Source organism: Staurois parvus, unplaced genomic scaffold (assembly GCF_062004578.1).
Source record: "Staurois parvus isolate SC_StPar_1 unplaced genomic scaffold, SC_StPar_1.0 ptg000020l, whole genome shotgun sequence".
Classification (NCBI taxonomy): domain Eukaryota; kingdom Metazoa; phylum Chordata; class Amphibia; order Anura; family Ranidae; genus Staurois; species Staurois parvus.
Genome location: NW_028317816.1, coordinates 13763996 through 13784130, shown reverse-complemented (window position 1 = coordinate 13784130; position 20135 = coordinate 13763996). Strand labels below are relative to the sequence as shown.

At 40.1% G+C, this 20135-nt stretch overlaps 1 protein-coding gene across 4 annotated transcripts in view; it reads left to right on the top strand.

Annotated features, from left to right (window-relative positions):
* The window catches only part of EZH2 (enhancer of zeste 2 polycomb repressive complex 2 subunit), a 97452-nt gene that overhangs the window by 64837 nt on the left and 12480 nt on the right, over positions 1 to 20135 (top strand). For 3 of the 4 annotated variants that reach the window (XM_089687383.1, XM_089687390.1, XM_089687378.1), the window contains exons 5-16: positions 1349 to 1469; positions 5084 to 5230; positions 5313 to 5415; positions 9988 to 10151; positions 10416 to 10507; positions 12962 to 13202; positions 13313 to 13479; positions 13777 to 13920; positions 15602 to 15696; positions 17724 to 17764; positions 18391 to 18516; positions 18680 to 18858. In XM_089687383.1, the coding sequence (XP_089543509.1) occupies positions 1349 to 1469; positions 5084 to 5230; positions 5313 to 5415; positions 9988 to 10151; positions 10416 to 10507; positions 12962 to 13202; positions 13313 to 13479; positions 13777 to 13920; positions 15602 to 15696; positions 17724 to 17764; positions 18391 to 18516; positions 18680 to 18858 (1620 nt within the window). The remainder of the gene's footprint in view (positions 1 to 1348; positions 1470 to 5083; positions 5231 to 5312; positions 5416 to 9987; positions 10152 to 10415; positions 10508 to 12961; positions 13203 to 13312; positions 13480 to 13776; positions 13921 to 15601; positions 15697 to 17723; positions 17765 to 18390; positions 18517 to 18679; positions 18859 to 20135) is intronic. The other variant, XM_089687395.1, reaches the window with a different exon arrangement.

Sequence of the window (20135 nt, the reverse complement as noted above, 5' to 3'; positions counted from 1 at the left end):
ACCTGGCTCTTTTGGTGTGGCTAAGGACCTACCAATATCCTGGAGCTACGGGCGATCAGTCTGGTTCTCTGGATTGACTTTCTCCGTGGACTCCAAGACAGGATCCAGTCAGATAGTGCCGGTTGAGGTCGGACTCTCTTTTTGTGATAGCAGACGGCCCACGTAATGGCTTGGCGGCTTCCTTTACCGTTAGTGTTTGATGGACCAGGCAGATGGTGGTTCAGGCCTATGCTATTAAGTGTCAGGCCTCCCCTGCTCCCTGTTAGGTGTACTCCTCCAGGTCGATTAGTTCCTCTTGGGCTTCCTGACATCAGGCGTTTGTGTCTCAGGTTTGCAAGGCGGCTGCCTGGTTGTCTGTGCACATCTTTGCCAAGTTTTACATAGTTGATGTTTTGGCATCTTTTGATGTGTTTCAGCTGCAAGATCTTGCAGGCGGCCGTTTGAGTTCTCTTGTCCCTCTCTGGTGGAGTTCTCAGATGTTGTTCAATGTTTTTGCTCTGATTATCCACCCCTCAATGAAGTACTGCTTTGCGGCGTCACCAAGGTCAAGGATAAGGAAGAGCTGTGTCCCTCAGTGAACGTAAGAGAAACAGGTTTTTTTTTTTCCGTTACATAACGTAAAATCCTTTTTTTTGAGTTCATTGACAACCACAGCACCTGCCCCTCTATTGTGGTTTTACCTTGTACTGATTTGTGATGAACTGAGGTACTTATAGCAGAAAGGGGGTTGTCTACCAGTTACGGCTGCCCATAGGTGGTGCTGTGTTCTTTTTTTTCTACTTCGTGTCCTACTTCTGATGGTGGCGCTATAACCCTACAGTCAAGAATAAGGAAGAGCTGTGTCCCATCAATAAACTTTGAAAGGGATTTTGCTGTGAGTAACAAAAATATCCAGTTATTGATGTATTCTAACTGTAAGTTAATTATTTTATGTAATCTTGTAATGTTAGCACTATTGAAAATCTGAAATAAAAAAGTAAATAAAAAGAGCAGCCCATTTTTGTGGAATGGATTTATAGAGCAAGTCCAGTGCATTTCCTTACGTGTTCACATTAGGTACAAGGAAAATAAATTGAGCTCATGTAAGCTTTTGAATACATTTGTGGTTGTGCAGCTTCCCATGTTAACCTTTAAACATATCCCTGTGTAAAGTACATTATTGCAAGATTAGTGCCCTCTGACATACACACTGTCAGACCAGTTTAAGATTGACTAATGCTGGGGCCTGTGATCTTCTATTAACTTCCTTCAAAGTTCAAGTTCAGTAGATAATTGCTATGTTGCATGTACTTGCACTGAATTCAAACAGCAGATTTAAAATCGGTTTTGCAACTTTTCTCTATTCTAGGTAGAAGATGAGACTGTGCTACATAACATTCCTTACATGGGAGATGAGGTGCTGGACCAAGATGGGACTTTTATAGAAGAATTGATCAAAAACTATGATGGAAAGGTCCATGGTGACAGGGGTATGATGGGATGTTCCATTAATTAATCTCATCTGGGGCTGCTACTCATTTCTTTTCAGGGATCCATTCCTGGTATTATTCTCTTTTGATGTGTTCAGAAACCTTCAAAAGTTTTCTATGAATTTTAGGACCACCACTAAGTACTCATTGCAATGGCCGTATACAATTACCCTAATGCAGTTTTATAAAATGCAGAAAATGTTATACTTCATGTATGGCAAGTCTGTTTCTCTCTTCAGAACCATTGAGCTTCTCCCTTTCCTGCTAGCATCAGGGCAAGGGCAGGTTAATGAGTTGGCTAAAGAGAAACACAGACTATATATCCAACTGTCTCTTCACTTTTTCAGAATCTATTATTTTTATCATCAACTTTTTCCTTCAGCTGCACTTGTAACAGTTTAACATTGTGTTTCCATTCTTCTTTCTGTGTTCTATCTAATCAGGTCTGAACTAGGAGAAATAGTTCCTGTTAGAGTATGGGGGCTTTCCCTGGTCTGTTCCTGCTTAAACTGTGCTGTTCATTAGCTTGGTGCACTCTGAGTAAACATGTAATCATAGTTGCTAGAAGTTTTCTGCTTCTGTGCTATTAGGTTAAATTGTTGATTTGGATTTTCTTAGTCACTGTTTGAAAATCATATCCTGCTTTCTAAATGTACCAAAGGTTTTTGTTACTGGAAACTTCTGAGCGATAAGTGATCTTACCTAGTGAAAATGCAAGCTGTAACTGTCATTCTGATCTTTTGACTTCCTTTCTGATTCACTCACCCATAGCAAGTGAAGGCAGACCTTCCAAACTGCCTACTTGTTCTGGGTCAAGACAAGCATGACAACCAGGCAGCCAGCATTTTCAGTTAGCATGATGTAAGAAAATAGGGGAACTATAATGGTCTTGGGTCTGTTTATTTTCTCTTTGTTTTTCTTTTTTACACTTTCAATTACACACATAAAATATTTATTATGCAAATACTTAAAGTGATTGTAAAGGCAGACTTAAAATTTTAATATCAAACATGTCATACTTACCTGCTCTCTGCATTGGTTATGCACAGAGCAGCCCCGATTCTCCTCTTCTCGGTTCTCCCACCAGTGCTCCTGGCCCCTCCCTCCTGCCAAGTGCCCCCATAGCAAGCAGCTTGCTATGGGGGCACCTGAACAGGCTTGGTCCCAAGCTGCTGCTCTGTGTGTCCATTAACACACAGATGCAGCTTAGCCATGCCCCCCGCCTCCTCATAGGCTCCCTGGCTGGGATTGACAGTAGCAGGAGCCAGTGGCTCAGCCATTCGAGTAGGGATAGACACTGCTCTTGTGCACATCGCTGGATCGAGATGGTACTCCGGTAAGGATTAGGGGGGGGCTGCTGCACAAAGAAGGTTTCTTATCTTCATGCATAGAATGCATGAAGGTAAAAAACCTTGAACCTTTACACCCATTTTAATATATGGAAAAAGATTGTCAAAGCACTATATACTGTATATTATTTAAAGACTCAAAAAAAAAGGTAATATCTAAAGAGGCTCAACAATTCTCAGGTCATTCAGGGTGAATTCACACAACGCAGAGCAGCCACAGTGATTCACTACTCTGGGCGCTCTGCATTGCCGGCTGTGCTAGGGGGCAGTGTGGTGTCACCGCATATAGTGTGAATTGGCCCTCAGTCGTCATAGGCTTGCTGGCAGTCGCAGCTGGCAAAACGACACATACACTGCAAAAGACTTTAGCTGTTAAAGTGCTGAACATGGCCATAGCTCATCAAACTACAGGCCAATTTTTCACTGTGCAATATATGCTTCTTTGGTTAGGAAAGGGTAAATAGTTGTCTTTTTAACATGTTTGTGTCCTTGGGTGAAGCCTTTTGTCTAGCTGGCTGATAATTGCAGCTGTTAGTGGTCATGTTTTCTTCCAGCCAAATCTCTTGGCAGCTATGCAAAGCTCTTGTTCTATAACGATCATGGGTCAGGCTGAGCTGGTGGGAACACTAGCAATGTAAAATGCTGAAATGCTTCTATTTTTGTGTTTGCGAACTACACACGTGTCTTTCACAATTTTAGAAGATCCTGGGAACAGGAAAGATTCCAGCTTGTATATCTGGCTGTTTTGCCACTATTTTGACTGATTCTTTAAACATGAAGTTTTGAGAAATATAGTTTGGTAAAAGTAAACCTAGCTCTGATTTTTGTTTAGAACTGCAGAGCAAAATGCCACTTTATCAGATTTTATCTGTGTTTATTCCTTTACTTTGCTTGACAAATTTATTGCTTATAGGTTTTTGCAGTATAGTGTTGACATGCACAAGAAGCACTCATTAGGCTTAATCCACTAAAGCCTTGTTTACACCGGCAGCCTGGGAAGAGGTGAGGGGTGGCAGTAAAAATAGGCTTCATTCATGTTTACGGGACAGTATTTTGGTAGAAAATCCCCCTTTGGCTAAAAAAATGGGCATTCAGGAAGCGGCAGTATAACCGATGGCCACTTCTCTATTACCCCACCATAGATAAACTCTGTTTAAATTCCTGTGGTAAACTGGAAATTAAAAGAACATTATACAGGTTCAGTGTTTATTGAGGCCAATATCTCCTAGCTATGCCAGTATACTGGGAAGTCTTGTCCTGATGACAGCTTAAAGATAGCCTATGGATATGATGTTTGCACATCAAATTGATCAATAAAATAGTTCAAAGATAAGTGATAAAGTGACATAGTGCAAATACATATACAATAGGTGTAATGCGTCACTTACTAGTGACTCGCCATGTGCACATTGCCAAGTAAAAGTCCAAATATTAAGGTGCCTAGAAAACTTCCGGATCCAAATGACTGGTCATAATAATTGGTTATAAAGATGTAAAGACTGCGCACTCACCAAACGCGCAATCCCACTGCGCATTTAGAGATATCAATCTCAAAGAACCAGGGTGTCCCCTTTAAAGGTCTGGTCAGGTCCAGTATCCCTCTTGTACCGACATTATTATTATTATTATTACTACGAGTTTATATAGCGCCAAAGGGTTTGCTCAGCGCTGTACAATAGGGGGGACAATACATGGCACAGTACAACAACAACAAACAACGTACGAGGGGTAAGAGGGCCCTACTCTTACGAGCTTACAATCTAGGAGTGAGGGGGTGGCTCACCTCCTCTGTGGATGGTAAAAGCTCACGAGAAGCTCAGAAAAGAAGAGGCTAATAAGCGTGATACCGTTTGAATAGAGGGTGCTTTATTGAATAGATAACAAAGCCACTGACCAGTAACGATGATCCAGGATGGCTGCCGTGACCAGTGTAGTGCCGGCAGTGTGGTGTCCTAGTGCTGTAGCCCCTCTGATGCGTTTCGTGCGATGGCACAAACTCATAGGGGGTTTGCATATCTTTTTACCCATAGCAAAAGGAGTGATCATTTAACTGTCAATTCAGTCATTTTCATGGTAATTTGTGATGGCTTGTGTGGAACAAATTTTTTGGCCTGTTGCATCTAAAGAAGCTATCAGCAATTCTATTGCCTGGATAGTATTTTGTTGATTGACACCTGCCCAAGAAGTACTGCCCAGTTACACCACAGTGTTGCTGTCCCTGTACTTTCAGTGATTGATCTATAGCTTTTTGTTTTTATTTTGCAGAGTGCGGTTTTATTAATGATGAGATATTTGTGGAGTTGGTTAATGCCCTAAGCCAATACAGTGATTATGAAGATGATGAGGATGGTGATGACAATCAGGACGATGACCGAGATGACAAAGAAAAGGATCAGGATGACAGCATGGACGGTGAGTGGTCATCAGTGTGTTACTTTTACCCTTGTTATCCCTGAATGTGTGCAATAAAACCTCACTTTATATTTCCTACCAGACAAGGTGACCCAGTTGCCACGGAAGTTTCCTTCTGATAAAATCTTCGAGGCAATATCTTCCATGTTTCCTGACAAGGGAACAACAGAAGAGCTGAAAGAGAAGTAAGCCATGTTGTGACCTTGTGTATATTGCTTCATAAATGTATCTGCATTGTCTGTGTACAAAGTCTATATATTTAATCCTTTGGTTTAATCTATATGAGTTTTGTTTTCTGAATAATACCCGTTTGCTTTTAGTCTAGAAAAAACAGTGCAGTGGCGAAAAACGTTGCTGTAATACAACTGGACAAATGCATGTTGAATTTAGGAGACTGCTAAGGAACTAGCACTTACTTTCAAGGGACAATAAAACACATGCTTCAATTCAATAACAAAAAAAAAAAAATAGTAGCAATGTTGCCTCATTGGATCTTTGGCTCCTATGGTTGTTTTTTTTCCAGTCGATCTATAGAAAGCAATCAGATTCCATGTCATGCAATTTTCTTTTGTGGTTTTGAAAGCTCTTGATGGCCGCAAAGCGCACGTACACTATATTGCCAGAAGTATTGGGACACCCCTCCAAATAATTTGATTCAGGTATTCCATTCACCTCCATGGCCACAGGTGTATAAAATCAAGCACCTAGGCATGCAGACTGCTTCTACTAACATTTGTGAAAGAATGGGTCGCTCTCAGGAGCTCAATGAATTCAAGCGTGGTACCGTGATAGGTTGCCACCTTTGCAATAAGTCCATCTGTGAAATTTCCTTGCTACTAAATATTCTACAGTCAACTCTTAGTGGTATTATAACAAAGTGGAAGCAACTGGGAACAACAACAACTCAGCCACCAAGTGGTAGGCCACGTAAAATAACGGAGTGGGGTCAGCGCATGCTGAAGTGCACAGAAGTCACCAACTGTCTGCAGAGTCAATAGTTAAAGACCTCCAAACTTTGTGCGGCCTTCAGATTAGCACATGTAATGGGCCTCCATGGCCGAGCAGCTGCATCCAAGCCTTACATCACCAAGTGAAATGCAAAGCATCGGATGCAGTGGTGTAAAGCACGCCACCAATGGACTGTAGCGCAGCGAAGACGTGTTCTCTGAAATGACGACGAATCACGCTTCTCTGTCTGGCAATCCAATGGACGTGTCTGGGTTTGGTGGTTGCCAGGCGAATGGTACTTACCTGACTGCATTGTGCCAAGTGTAAAGTTTGGTGGAGGGGGGATTATGGTGTGGGGTTGTTTTTCAGGGGTTTGGTTTGGTCCCTTAGTTCCAGTGAAGGGAACACTTAAGGCATCAGCAAACCAAGACATTTTGGACAATTTCATGCTCCCAACTCTCTGGGAACAAATTGGGGATGGCTCATTCCTGTTCCAGCATGACTGCGCACCAGTGCACAAAGCAAGGCCCATAAAGACAGGGATGAGCGAGTTTGGGGTGGAGGAACTTGACTGACCTGCACAGAGTCCTGACCTCAACCTGACAATACACCTTTGGGATGAATTAGAGTGGAGCCAGGCCTTCTCGTGCCTGACCTCACAAATGCGCTTCTGGAATAAGTCAAACCTTCCCATAGACACACTCCTAAACCTTGTGGACAGCCTTCCCAGAAGAGTTGAAGCTGTTATAGCTGCAAAGAGTGGGCCAAATCAGTATTGAACCCTACGGACTAAGATTGGGATGCCATTATAGTTCATGTGCTTGTAAAGGCAGGCATCCCAATACATTTGGCAATATAGTGTATGTGTCAGTAAAAAAGGTGGACTGAATGCCTGGCTGCTGCACATATAGGTTCACGGTGGCAGGGGGTTGTGTTGAGGGCATGCTCACAGAGAAATGACTGAGTTTTCTCTGATAGCTTTCGGTCAAGTCTTCTGATTGGGAGCTAGTGGGAGGGGGTCCCAATCATGTGACCGCTGAGAGACCCAATCACGGTGGTCACATGATACAAGAGGCCACACGGTCTCCCAGGCATTAAAGTCTACTTTGGGCCACTGATGGGCAGCTTTAAGGGGAGAAAAGTCTGTGGCTGTCTTTTGCAGCTTACCCCTTTGCCTTGGCAGATGATTATAAATGGAATACATATTCTGCAGTATGTAAGGGGCTGCTTTATTGGCAATGTCCTGTGGAATTACGGACTGTACTGTGGTTTTTATGTTTTTCTTTCTCACACCAAATACTTCCATTTTATTTCTCTCTATGAAAACCATACTTGCATAATTTATGTAGCATTTTGTGTTCCGATTTTCAGCTCTAGTCAAAGCAATTACAAGTACAAATAATGTGGTTTCAATGCCACAATTAGAAGCCTGACATGATTTTATGTAGATCATGAATAAACTACATGAAAGGGTTGTTTCACCTTCTAGTGAGTGCATCATTTGTAGCAGCGCTTAGAGATTCTTACGTTTTTATATGAAGAAAAGCTCTTTCATCATAGGGGGCATGTTACATCCAGGCCTTACAGTATCGTGTCTAAATATTAGGCTAGGCGTTAGGGAACATATTTTTTTTATACAAAATTATTCAATGAAAGAGTATGTTAAAGGACAACTCCACCAAAGTTGATTATTTCTATTTTGGATCGACATTGCTGGTTATTATCACTCACCATTTTATGCATCTTTTGAAGTGGTCACAATGAACATTTGCAGTAATCTGAATTTCCAGTTTTGAATTCCTATATAGTACAGCTATACCTTTTTAGTAATCACTTAATTTTTGTATTAACTTGTATTAATTTCCTCTTAGATTAGAATTGTGAGGCTGAGTGTCAGACCAGAAGCCCTCACAGAGTCTGTCCCATCGCCTGCCTGAGTTTAGTGCAAAAAAACCCTTAAAGTTGTCATATACCAAGAGTGCTGTCAGGATTACATGCAGGAAACTATAGGATTTGGTATTTGACATCTTTACCCTTCAGAAAAGTGGAACTAAAGCCCGAAAATACCTCTGCACCAGGGATGCCACTTTCACAAGCTCCCTCTCCAGAGACTACAGTTTCTCTCCAGCTTCATCCAGGTTCCTGATCCATGTCCTGATTGACCCCTGCACATTCACATGGGAGTTCATTCATTTTGGCACCAAAGTGTGCACAGCTCAGTGTGCATTCTGAAGAAGATTGTGAACAGACAGTAAAGTTTGCTTTATTGCAGAAGACATAGCATGCCTGATCACGTTTTTTATTCTTTTTCTTTAGATTTGCGTTAAGAATGCCACATTGATCCTGAGTTAATGCAGGAAACAAGTGAGCCTCTATGGACATTACAGCTTGATACAGAGTTAATATATCTAGTTTGACACTCAGGGTATACATGTAGTACAAGGAGTGGACATTCAGATTGCTGACTGATTCTTTTTAAATGTCTGATAATTCATCATGGGTATGGGATACTGTCATTTGGTTTTGTAATGGTCTCATCAGCTGGGTAGAACTAGGAATTCTGATTGTACTTCCTGAAGGGATAAAAAAAAAAAGGCATATGACTCATTATAACGAATACCACAGCAGATTCAAATCTGTTTTTGGGTGGATTTGTCTTTTGGAAGACAATCAAATACTTTTTTTTGTTAGTCATACAGCTTGATATATAGTCTCCTGTTCTTCTCCACCTTGCGTTTTGCTGATTCTCCTGCTGCTGTCAATCACAGCCAGAGAGAAGAGAATGAAGGGTGGGGCCAAGCAGCACTCTGCGTCTATGGACACACAGAGCCGGGTCAAGGTCCAGCACACATGAATGCCTCATAGCAAGCAGCTTGCTATGGCGGCACTCAGCAGAAGGGAAGGGCCAGGAGTGCCAGCGGAGGATCCTACAAGAGGATTGGGGCTGCTGTGAATCATTGCACAGAGCAGGTAAGTATAACATGTTTGTTCTTTTGAAAAAAAGGAAACAGACTTTACAATCACTTTAATTGATAGTAAGGTGTTCTAGTGTTCCTCATTCCTTTAATAATTTACTTCAAAGTGCAACATATTCTTTTAGGTGAACTTTAAAGTGTATATAAAACCAAAAGCAAAAATTTAGCATATTGAAGTTTGCCAGTCTCGTGATATGGCGACTACATTAGTTTTAATCTTTCAGATAAAGAACGCCTTCAGTGAGGACAGAAGTTACCTGTTGCTCCTGTCAGAAAACTTTTGTTCTTGTAACTTCCTGTGCACAACAGAAAAAGGTCTGCTACTGTCACCTTGAATATTGTGAAAGTAACTATGTCAATGAGATATGAATACTTGCCTATTTCAGCTGCCTGAACTGCTAAATGCTGCTCTGATGGGAAGAAATTGCCCTCTACAGTCTATTCATAAACAGACACTTCTGGAAGTCTCAATCTCAATGTCCTCCACTGTGCTCAGTGGTTCCTCCCACCGACCCTGCATCACTAATGTGTCTTTTGTAACATGAGGGTTGGTGCTCTGCAGGGAACAAAGGAGATCAGGTCTTCTGTAAACAGGTTTTGTTGGAAGATTTCCCCTTACCAGAAAAGTATTTAGTGGTGCTGGCTACAGGAGAAAGAGGTAGAGCCTACTTTGCAGGTAACTCTTCTGTTGGAATTCTTGAATGACGTAACTTTAACGTAAATAAGTGCTAGATTGTTGATTGTCTTTTTATTAGAACTGTTATTTTTGTTTTGTGTTGTTGATTTAATATCAACATCCTTATTTCAGATATGCCATGTATCTTCACTTTCCAGGTACAAGGAATTGACAGAGCAGCAGCTACCTGGAGCTCTTCCTCCAGAATGCACCCCAAACATTGATGGACCAAATGCAAAATCTGTGCAAAGGGAGCAGAGTCTTCATTCATTCCACACCTTGTTTTGTAGGAGATGTTTCAAGTATGATTGCTTCTTGCATCGTAAGTACCCCCTTTATTTACATATTTGCAAAAGATCTTGAAGTTTTAATCTAGAAATGTAAGCTCTCAGGATGTAATTCTGAAAAATATACTTTTGCACCTTTTCTGTAATAGTTACTCTGCTATGATTTAGCATTGCATTGAACCAATTAAGCACACATTGCTGTTGGAAGGCCACTTGATGCAAATTTGTATTTGTAACACTCCTTAAGGAAATCCTATAACAATTGTTTTTTTTTTTTTTTTTTCAATTGTTTTTTTAAGCTTTTCACGCCACTCCAAACACATACAAAAGGAAAAATAATGAAGCTGCAAATGATGGAAAGCCCTGTGGTCCCAACTGTTACCAGCTTTTGGTAAGATTTGTCCCATTTATCTTCTTTGCATTCTGTATTTTAGGATGGTGATACTTGGGCAGATGTTTACTTATAATAATGATGGGACAGTAAGACATTTGCCCACCCTTAAACAATGTGCACGCCACTGGGGTCTTTCAGGGTCATTTGCATAAACACAGCGAGCACACATTGAATACTGTTTCTTTTTCTCCATAAAAAGAGAGTGACTATTCACAAATATTTTTGTTGTTTTCTGTAGTGCTTTTCAGTGCATGGCCCAGTCGTGGCAAGTGATGTTTAATTTGATTGCCTTGCTTGCTAGCATAAGATGTCTGGTACTGCCATCTTATGACTGTAAGGCCGGCTGCAAAACGAATGTTTTGTCAATTGAAAAACAAAAATGGTGCATACAATTGTGCAATCATTGGTTTCATTTTTCCAGTATGTTGGATCAAACACTTTTGATTGCTGCTGGCACACTAATGATGCGAAAAACAAACGATCCGGCAATCGACAAGAATTTTTGTTTAGGTTTTCGCCATTTCTATGGCATGCATAAGAATATAAAATTGTAGTAAAATGATGGAACCTACAGATTGATGGATCATTGCACAATTACATCTTGAAAGCTGATTATCTGACAGTGATTTGAAATGATTGTGAAACTGAACCAGAATAATGATTAAGTGGACTTCAATGCAAAACCTATGTACTCTTAAACTGTCCCCTTCGTTGTAATTCTAACTAACCTGTGTAGGAAGGATTTATACACTTATTTTTAGGCTGTTCTGGTCACATGATCTCCACTGTGTCAGCCAGCTCCAGCTGCAGGGGAGAGGAGAGAAAGCTTCGATAACAGCTGATAATTCCTGGGAATGTCACCTATAGACTTCAATGGCCAATTGTCTGCAGAGGCTGCTGGCTGACAGAGGGGAGCTGATCATGTGACCAGACTAGAGTGACCTGAAAAAAGGACAGATATACATATCTTTCTTATACAGGTTAGTCCCCAAATAGGTGTTTGGAGGAGGGAGGGGACAATTTTAAGAATAGATAGGTTTTGCCTGGAATTCTACTTTAAAACTGTACTACACGCATATTAACCTATTCCCGTCTGAACCATTCCAATAAACGTTTGGATGGGAGCGCACAGCACCGTTATCTGTGCCCTCTGTGTCCAGTGGAACACAAACCGCTGTTTGGGGCCGCTATGTGAGGTCCCAATTCATGTGATCACTGATTGGTCAATCAGTGATCACATGAACCGTAGTAAACAAGATGTCACTTCCTGACATCATTGCTTACCACTTTTGAATTCTGTGAATGATCACAGAAGTCACATGGTACAAGGCCATTCATCACAATATTTCTCAATGGCTGCAGGAATGCAGCCAGAGAAAAGGAGAAATTATTGCTTTTACAGCTTTTATGGGTGTAAAAGCAATCACAATGTAAAAAAACTGCTAGGTTGACAGTATGTATAAATAATATAAAAACAAAATAAAAATGTAAAAACATTTTTTTTTGAACAATTATAATTATTTTTCTGTATACTGATTTGGGTTATTTTTTTTACCAAAAAGGTAGCAGAATACATTTTGGACAAGATTTATGAAGAAATATTATTTATTTGCAAAATTTTATAAGAAAAACTTGTTTGTGTTTTTTTGTTTTTTTTTTCCAAACTTTTCAGTCTTTTTACCTTTTATATAGCAAAAAAAATAAAAATTCCATTGGTGAATAAATACCACCAAAAGAAAGTTCTATCTGTCTCAAAAAAAATGCTAAAAATTTCATTTGGGTACAGCGTTGCATGAGTGCACAATTGTCATTCAAAGTGTGACAGCGCTGAAAGCTGAAAATTGGCCTGGACTGGAAGGGGGTGAAAGTGTCCGGACTTGAAGTGGTTAAATAGCCATATAAGACATGGCTTAAATGGTGCTAATGCTAAAGCGGGTTATTATTTAAATTTAAAAAAAAAAAATCTGCCTGGTTTTAACCCTTTGCTGCCAGAGATATGTTTGCTCTATTGGTTACATGTTTAAGAAATCATCATTTTAGGCCTGAAGATTACGTAAAACGCCCAAAACGTATGTTTTCTGAAATGGACACCCTAAAAAATAGTGGTAGTTTTTTTATTGTCACACAATATTAGTGCAACAGTTTAGGAAACACAAAATTTCTGTGTAAAATATACTAACCTCAATTTTAGGGCACACAGACACAACTATTTTAGCCACTTTTTACTAAATATATAAGATGTCAAACCTTAAAATTGCATGTACCCTTGACACGGCAATAAACTTTGGTACCATATACAGTATTTTCCATAGGCGACAGGATTAGGATTAAAAAGAGGGTTAACCTTTTGAACTGGAGCTACTCCTAAGAAAATAAATAAATAACTTTAGCGTATCTTAATTTTGGTCAAGTGTCTTACAACTGCCTCATGTAGCATGACTGTGTTTTTAGGAAGGTGCCAAGGAATATGCTGCAGCACTAACAGCAGAGAGGATAAAGACCCCACCAAAGCGCCCTGGTGGTCGCCGAAGAGGCAGACTTCCAAATAGCACCAGCAGACCTAGCACGCCAACTGTCAATGTGTCAGAAGCCAAAGACACCGATAGCGATAGGGAAGCTGGCACGGAGACTGGTGGAGAAAGCAATGACAAGGAAGAGGAGGAAAAGAAAGATGAAACCTCTAGTTCTTCTGGTAATTTTTTTTTTTTTTACTTTTAAGGGACAGCTCATTTTAGCCACATGGAAACAGCTGTGATTGGGTGTACACATTAATTTATTCCAAAAATGCATTGTTTCCTGTAGAAGCAAATTCTCGTTGCCAAACTCCTGTCAAAATGAAGCCAAATGAGCTCCCTGAGAATGTCGACTGGAGCGGAGCAGAAGCATCTCTGTTTAGAGTCCTCATTGGCACCTATTATGACAATTTCTGTGCTATTGCCAGGTTGATTGGGACAAAAACATGTCGACAGGTATTTTTTTTTTAACTTCTGTACTGTTAAAGTGGTTGTAAACCTCTGAAATGAAAAATGAACAAAGCATATCTTTCTGTAGTGTGTACATGTCTCAATACAAAGCACCTAGTGTGGTTCCTATCTGTTCTCTCCTCCCTCTGCTATCTGAATGAGTCACCTATGACAGTCTATCCTGATACCAGAAAATCTTGGGAGATGCCTCTCCCTAGCCCCCAGAAGGTGATTGACAACCTCAGCTGTGCATGTTTCCCTATGAATTTGTGTGTGAGGGTGTGCATCCCTTCCCTCCATCAGGTCTCGGGTTATAGTCAGCTCCCTGCTGTGTGCTCTGCAGTGTGTGATATCAGATCACCACCCCCTGCCTGCTGGAACTCAGAGGTGCTGTGTAAAACATGTGCTTTAGGAGGCTGTAAAGAAGAGAGGACTGCAGATAATCAGGTAATACTTATGTAGGAGGATTTGTTTCATCTCTGTGTATCGAGGTTAGTCACTTCACTGGGTGTATTTAAGGGTTTACACCCACTTTAAAAAACTTTGGTAATCCTTTTAAAAGATAATGTGCACATACCAAAACTGAGGCATTTTATTGATGGGCAGCTTTCAAGGTCTAACACTTTTTTAACCAGTTATAGGCATTGGTACACAGGGCATGTGTAGTCTGTCCTGTCCTTCTGCCCAACAGCTGCACCCCCCCCCCCCCATTTTCTCCTCACACTTGCCAGCAATTCATTTCTGTCAAAAGGACAGCCATAGTGTTGCTGTGTAAATGCAGCAGCTGTAAAAATATGGACTTTCTGACAGTGTTTATAAACTGTACTGACTCAAAATAGAGAGATATAGAGTAACATTGTTATTGTTATATCTACTCTGTTTCATTAGAGAGACCAAGCTTCACTCTGCATGTGATATGTCGGTTAAAGTGGTTGTTAAGGCTCAAAGTTTTTTACTTTCATGCATTCCGTGGATGAAAAACGATCCAGCGATGTGCGCGAGAGCCTAGGCTCTCCGGGGACTCTCCCTCCTCGTTGGCTGAGACTGCAGTGGGAATTATTGGCTCTCACTGCTGTCAGTCACAGCCAGTGAGCCAATGAAGAGAGAGAGGGGGCATGGCTGAGCTTCAGCTTAGTGTGTGAGTAGACACACAGAGCAGCTGCTCAGGAGCAAGCTTGTTTGGGTTCCCCATAGCAAGCTTGCCTGCTTTGGGGCCACTCGGCAGGAGGGATGGGCCAGGAACGCTGGTGGGAGACCCAAGAAGAGGAGGATCAGGGCTGCTCTGTGCAAAACAACTGCACAGAGCAAGTAAGTATGACCTCTTTTTTTAATTGCCTTTAATATCACTTTAAGGCTGCTTGACAAGTAAAAAAAAAAACTTTTTTTTTTTTTTTTTTTGCTTTTAAGCTATGGATAGGGTTGAAAAGATTATAACCCCCATTAATTTTTTTTTGCCGTTGGTGTCTGTATTGGAGAGATTACCTTTTGACATCTTGTACTCAAGACACAACAGGATGATAGAAGAGGTCTCTCCAATGTGACCCAGCTCTGTGTATAATTTGAACATCAGCCATAGAGCTTTGTAAACAGGTTTTTTTCCATAAATATAGTTATGGTTTGCTTGGTAAAAATGGGGCCTAGAGCTCCACATGCTAGCAGGGAATAGTAAATATAATATATTTGCCAAACATAAACCGAATAAAAAATGTAGGTACATAATATAATAAAGAAAAAATATATAAACTACCTAGCATTCCCTATAAGCTTTAGATGCATTTCATTGCTGTATTCAAAATCTGTGTGTTTAAGTATAAATGACCTGCTGTTCCCAATTATTTCTGAGACCCTCAATAGTCACATTCAATTTTGACTTCTGGTAATTCTCATTTGAAGTAAGGTTGAATTTAAAACAAAAACACACCCATCTAGTTTTTATTCAGTCTGGAGTCCTGTTACACATCCCAGAAAGTCCCCAAAGCTGCCCATAATGTGTGGAAAGTCATATGAATATTTATTACTTAGAAACCCATACTTAGGAGAAGCATTAAAAATGTTTTGTATTGGCATCAGTGGTTTACACTAATTTGATTGCAGTTAGTGCTAAAGTAACAACTTTTAATGGTTACAGGTTTATGAGTTTAGAGTAAAGGAGTCAAGTATCATAGCTCCGGTCCTTGCTGAGGATGTGGACACACCACCCAGGAAGAAGAAGCGGAAGCACAGGTACGTTTTGTGATGTGTGGGTGGGATCTCTTTGGTCTGTTGTTCATGGCCAGTGAGATGCTGCCAAACCACAGTTACTAATAAATGAAATTGGTGTTCAGAGAGAAATAGCAGTGGTAAAAATATGTTTGTTAGCTTACTCCGCCACCATTGATAGAGGGTTAGGATTGCTTTAGGAGAGAACTTCTGCTCTGGAAAATTGTTTGAAGTTACTAAATTCCTTGCAAGTTAGGTTAACTTCCCATCATTGTAGAATGATCTCCAGTGAAAGATAAGTTACCTGCCCTGGAATGGGTATATTAGATTTGTATCTTTTCTGCATGCGTCATTGTTTATTTGAAGAGATTAAAAAAAATCATGAAAATGTTCAACAATATTTTTAGAACAGTAGAAAAAAAAAACACCACCGTTTGGATTCATACATTTTCACTGGCACTTTATTCCAGGTATATGCAAAAAGTACAAATATTTGAAAGTGCAGTAGGCCAGCCTAGGCCTTAAAGTGTTACTAAACCCACAACAGTAAAATCTGTTTAAGCAGTAAAGCATGCTTGTTATACTCACTGTGGAACCTAAGGGGTTAATCCTCTGCACTGTGTAAAAAGGCTGTTTGATCCTTTCTTCTCTGCCCCTCCTCTTGTTGAAATGACCAGCTGATACAGGCTGAATCCTAGTCACATGCACATGCTCAGTTTGGTGTGTATTGCTAGAGAGGTTTTTGTTTTCGAGTGCATGTGATCAGCACAGGGCCAATCAGCACTGTCCAGACAGAGGTCAGGGGTTTTACTTCCTCCTAGAGCAGAAAGAAAACTCCTACAAGCTTTAACCGGTGCTCTGCTGAATTCACAAGACTGCTCTAACTGCTGATGACAAAAGGTATTTAGCAGTTTATATTTACTAAAATAATTGCACTTCCATGTTCTGTGTACTGTGGGAGATCAGATATAGTGAATGCAGAATCCTGGGTTTAGTAACACTTTAAAAAAGCTAATACTGGAAACAGCATTGTGCTTTGCAACAAAGGGACTTAGCCAGCCATAGCCTTCAGTGCCAAATCTAGGACTCCCCAACATTCAACTACCCCCACTGACCTGATTTGGGCACAGCAAGCCCTCTGGACAAATCCCACTTATGTCAATACCTGAAAGATAATAGGACAAAAGGATAGAAATATCAGAGCTGCCATTGCTTGTTTTTGTGGGTGTAATTATGTAGGTCACTTACCAGTCTTGTGCATGTTCCCAGTCTGTGAGTCACTAAGTAATTGGGATGGAGTATCAAAATGACAGCCTTAGAATTGACACCTTCAAAAAAAGTTATTCCTTTGTAGCAAATGTTGCAAATACATAGCCCTTCTGGGTACAGGGAAGCATGTTACAACCTCCCAAGTTGCAGTGCTTGGGCCTGAGTGGCCTATTGCAATTCTCAGACACTCTCCTCTAACCAGGAATATGATGTTCTCAATCTGCTAAAATAATTCACACAGATATTGCATGAAGTCAGAACTGCAGACAAAAAAAGTGCTGGGGAATCCAAGGGGAAGCAAGCAAAAGGATAGGGAGGAAGGGGGATCAGCAAACTATGAGCTGATCTTGTACAGGGGAGCGGAAAGAGGAAGGAACGGAAGAGATAATCATGGATCACATGCTTAAGGTTTACATCTCACAGATGATCTATCATCTAAATCCTATAAATCCCTGGGAAATGTAAACTCCACATTTGGTAAATATAGTGTAGTGTATATCATTACTGCACAAGCCATATTTTACTTTATTCAATGATTTGGTAAATATAGTTTAGTGTATATTATTACTGCACAAGCCATGTTTTACTTTATTCAATGATTACCTTTCATTTCAGTTTGCTACAAATTCTTGCAATAGATGCCATTCACTTGGTGGGCATAGTTTGCTTCTTCCTCAACAAAGATGTTATTTTATCATGTATTCTCTGGCTGTTTTGGGTACAGTTTTTTGGAAACAAAAACACCCAGTTTAGTTTTTTTTTTCTATATATATATTTTGTAGACTGTGGGCCGCACACTGCAGGAAAATACAGCTAAAAAAAGGTATGTATGTAGTATATTTGATATTATTAATGTGATCAATTCTATAGACTCATAATGTTGTCAGTGAAATCTATACTGAAGCACATTAAACCTGCATTCAGTTGACTAAAAATTAAATTTAAACAAGCTTCTGTATCATGAGATTAATCGCCTGCGAAGTACGTCTTTTTTTCATATCTTTTTGGGCCAGTAAACATATGGTCTTAGAGCAGATCATTTACAGTAATACATTTAAAGCTGGACTCCAGGTGAATATCTAAATACACAGTTTTTCCTGCCTAAGGATTTGTATTACTTTTCATCCAGTATTGAGTATAACGTTGTCCTGCCAGATGTCACCTGACGTTGACCTGACTCTTCTCTTCTGCAGTAAAAGTGGCTCTGACATGATAGTAGTATAGGATCTGTCATTCGTTTGGTTTATTATTTTATATTTTTTTTGTAGTTGCCTTGAGTTCAGCTTTACTATTGACTTTGTGATAATTTGCCTGTTTGATCTCCTCCCCTATTGTGGTGTTTTTCTTTACATGTCATGATCAAGATCATATTTGAGGAAAAGTGGTGTAGCTATGATTTAATACAGGTCATATGTGCTTCAGCTCTCTGTTGGTTTTATGTTCCTTTAGATGGCTCCTCTAATCATGTTTACAATTACCAGCCTTGTGATCACCCTCGCCAGCCCTGTGATGGCTCCTGTCCCTGTGTGATTGCACAGAATTTCTGTGAGAAGTTCTGTCAGTGCAGCTCTGAGTGTAAGTTACATGAAGATGCAAATGAAATTATGGAATAGACACACTGGTTCTCTATATCTTTACTAAAATATATGAGGAGAGTAAATAGAAAGTATATGATATCGTAGTTTTTTTGGGCTGTTTTTTGCATTTTTAACCATACTAATGTACACAATTTATTAAGGCCAAAACAGGTTCCCTGGATGTCGCTGTAAGGCCCAGTGCAACACCAAGCAGTGTCCATGTTATCTTGCTGTGCGGGAGTGTGACCCAGACTTGTGTCTCACCTGTGGGGCTGCTGATCACTGGGATAGCAAAAATGTTTCTTGCAAGAACTGCAGCATTCAGCGGGGATCCAAAAAGGTCAGTAATACAGAGTAACATAACTAAGTAATTTAGTTTAAAAAAAAAAATCCTACAGTTTCCTTAATGTTAAAGTGTAAGAACAATAAGGTGCTAACAGTCATCTGAAGCAAGCTTCACTTCATTATTTAATTTTACTTCCTCAGATACTGATAAAGGTGATTTAACCACTTGAGTTCCGGAAGGTTTTACCTCCCTCGTGCCTGGTCACTGGTTTTTTGCTATTTAGCATTGCGATACTTTAACTGGTAATTTTGCAGTCATGCAACACTGTACCCAAATTACATTTTATTTAATTTTTTTCACACAAATAGAGCTTTCTTTTGGTGGTATTTAATCACCACTGGGTATTTTTTTATAAACAAGAAAACCGACGGCACATTATGAAAGAAAAACATAATAGTTTACTTTCTGCTATAAGATATATCCAATAAGAAATCTTTCTTCATAAATTTAGGCCAAAATGTATTCTGCATATCTTTGGTGTGAAAAAAAAAAAATCCCAGTAAGTGTATATTGATTGGTTTGTATAAAGTTATGGCATCTACAAACTATGGGATATATGCTGGAATGTTTTATACTTGTAATGGCGGTGATCAGCGACTTATAAGGGGTCTGTGATTGTGGTGGGCAATTTGACACTAACCGACGCTGGCTGGGAAGTACACTAACTGACACTGTCATCACCAGTGACACTAATACAGTGAACAGAGATAATACTATACACTTTCACTATACTAATGACACTGGCTGGGAAGGGGTTAACATCTCGGGGTACTCAAAGGGTTAAGTGTGTACCTAACAAGTGTTAATGTGTAAAACATGCTGCTTTTTACTAAATATCTGTTTGTTTCTTCTCTATGCAAAGCAGGGAGAAGGTTCAAACAGATTGTTCCCTCTGTACAGAGCCCTGTGTGTTTGTCAACACAGGGCTCTGTGCTGTGATTGCACACAGCTGATCAGCCATGAATCATTGGCTGAAACCTGTTGATAAAATCTTGTTGTGTCTAGTCATAGCAGGAGCCGGCAAGGTGGGCTAAACCTGAAAGACACTGCCAATGTACAAGTACATGATTGAGCTGCCCACAGTAAATTGTGGGCAGGCAGTCAGCAAGTGGTTAAGGAATAAGTGCACATACACAAGTTCTTTTTAATGTATAACCTAGCTAATCAAGCATAATTGCACATTTACTTTTTTTTTTTTTTTTCCTTGCTAATAATGTCCTCTAAATCTTCACTGGTTCACTTAGTTTACGTTTCCAGACCAATGCAGCTAC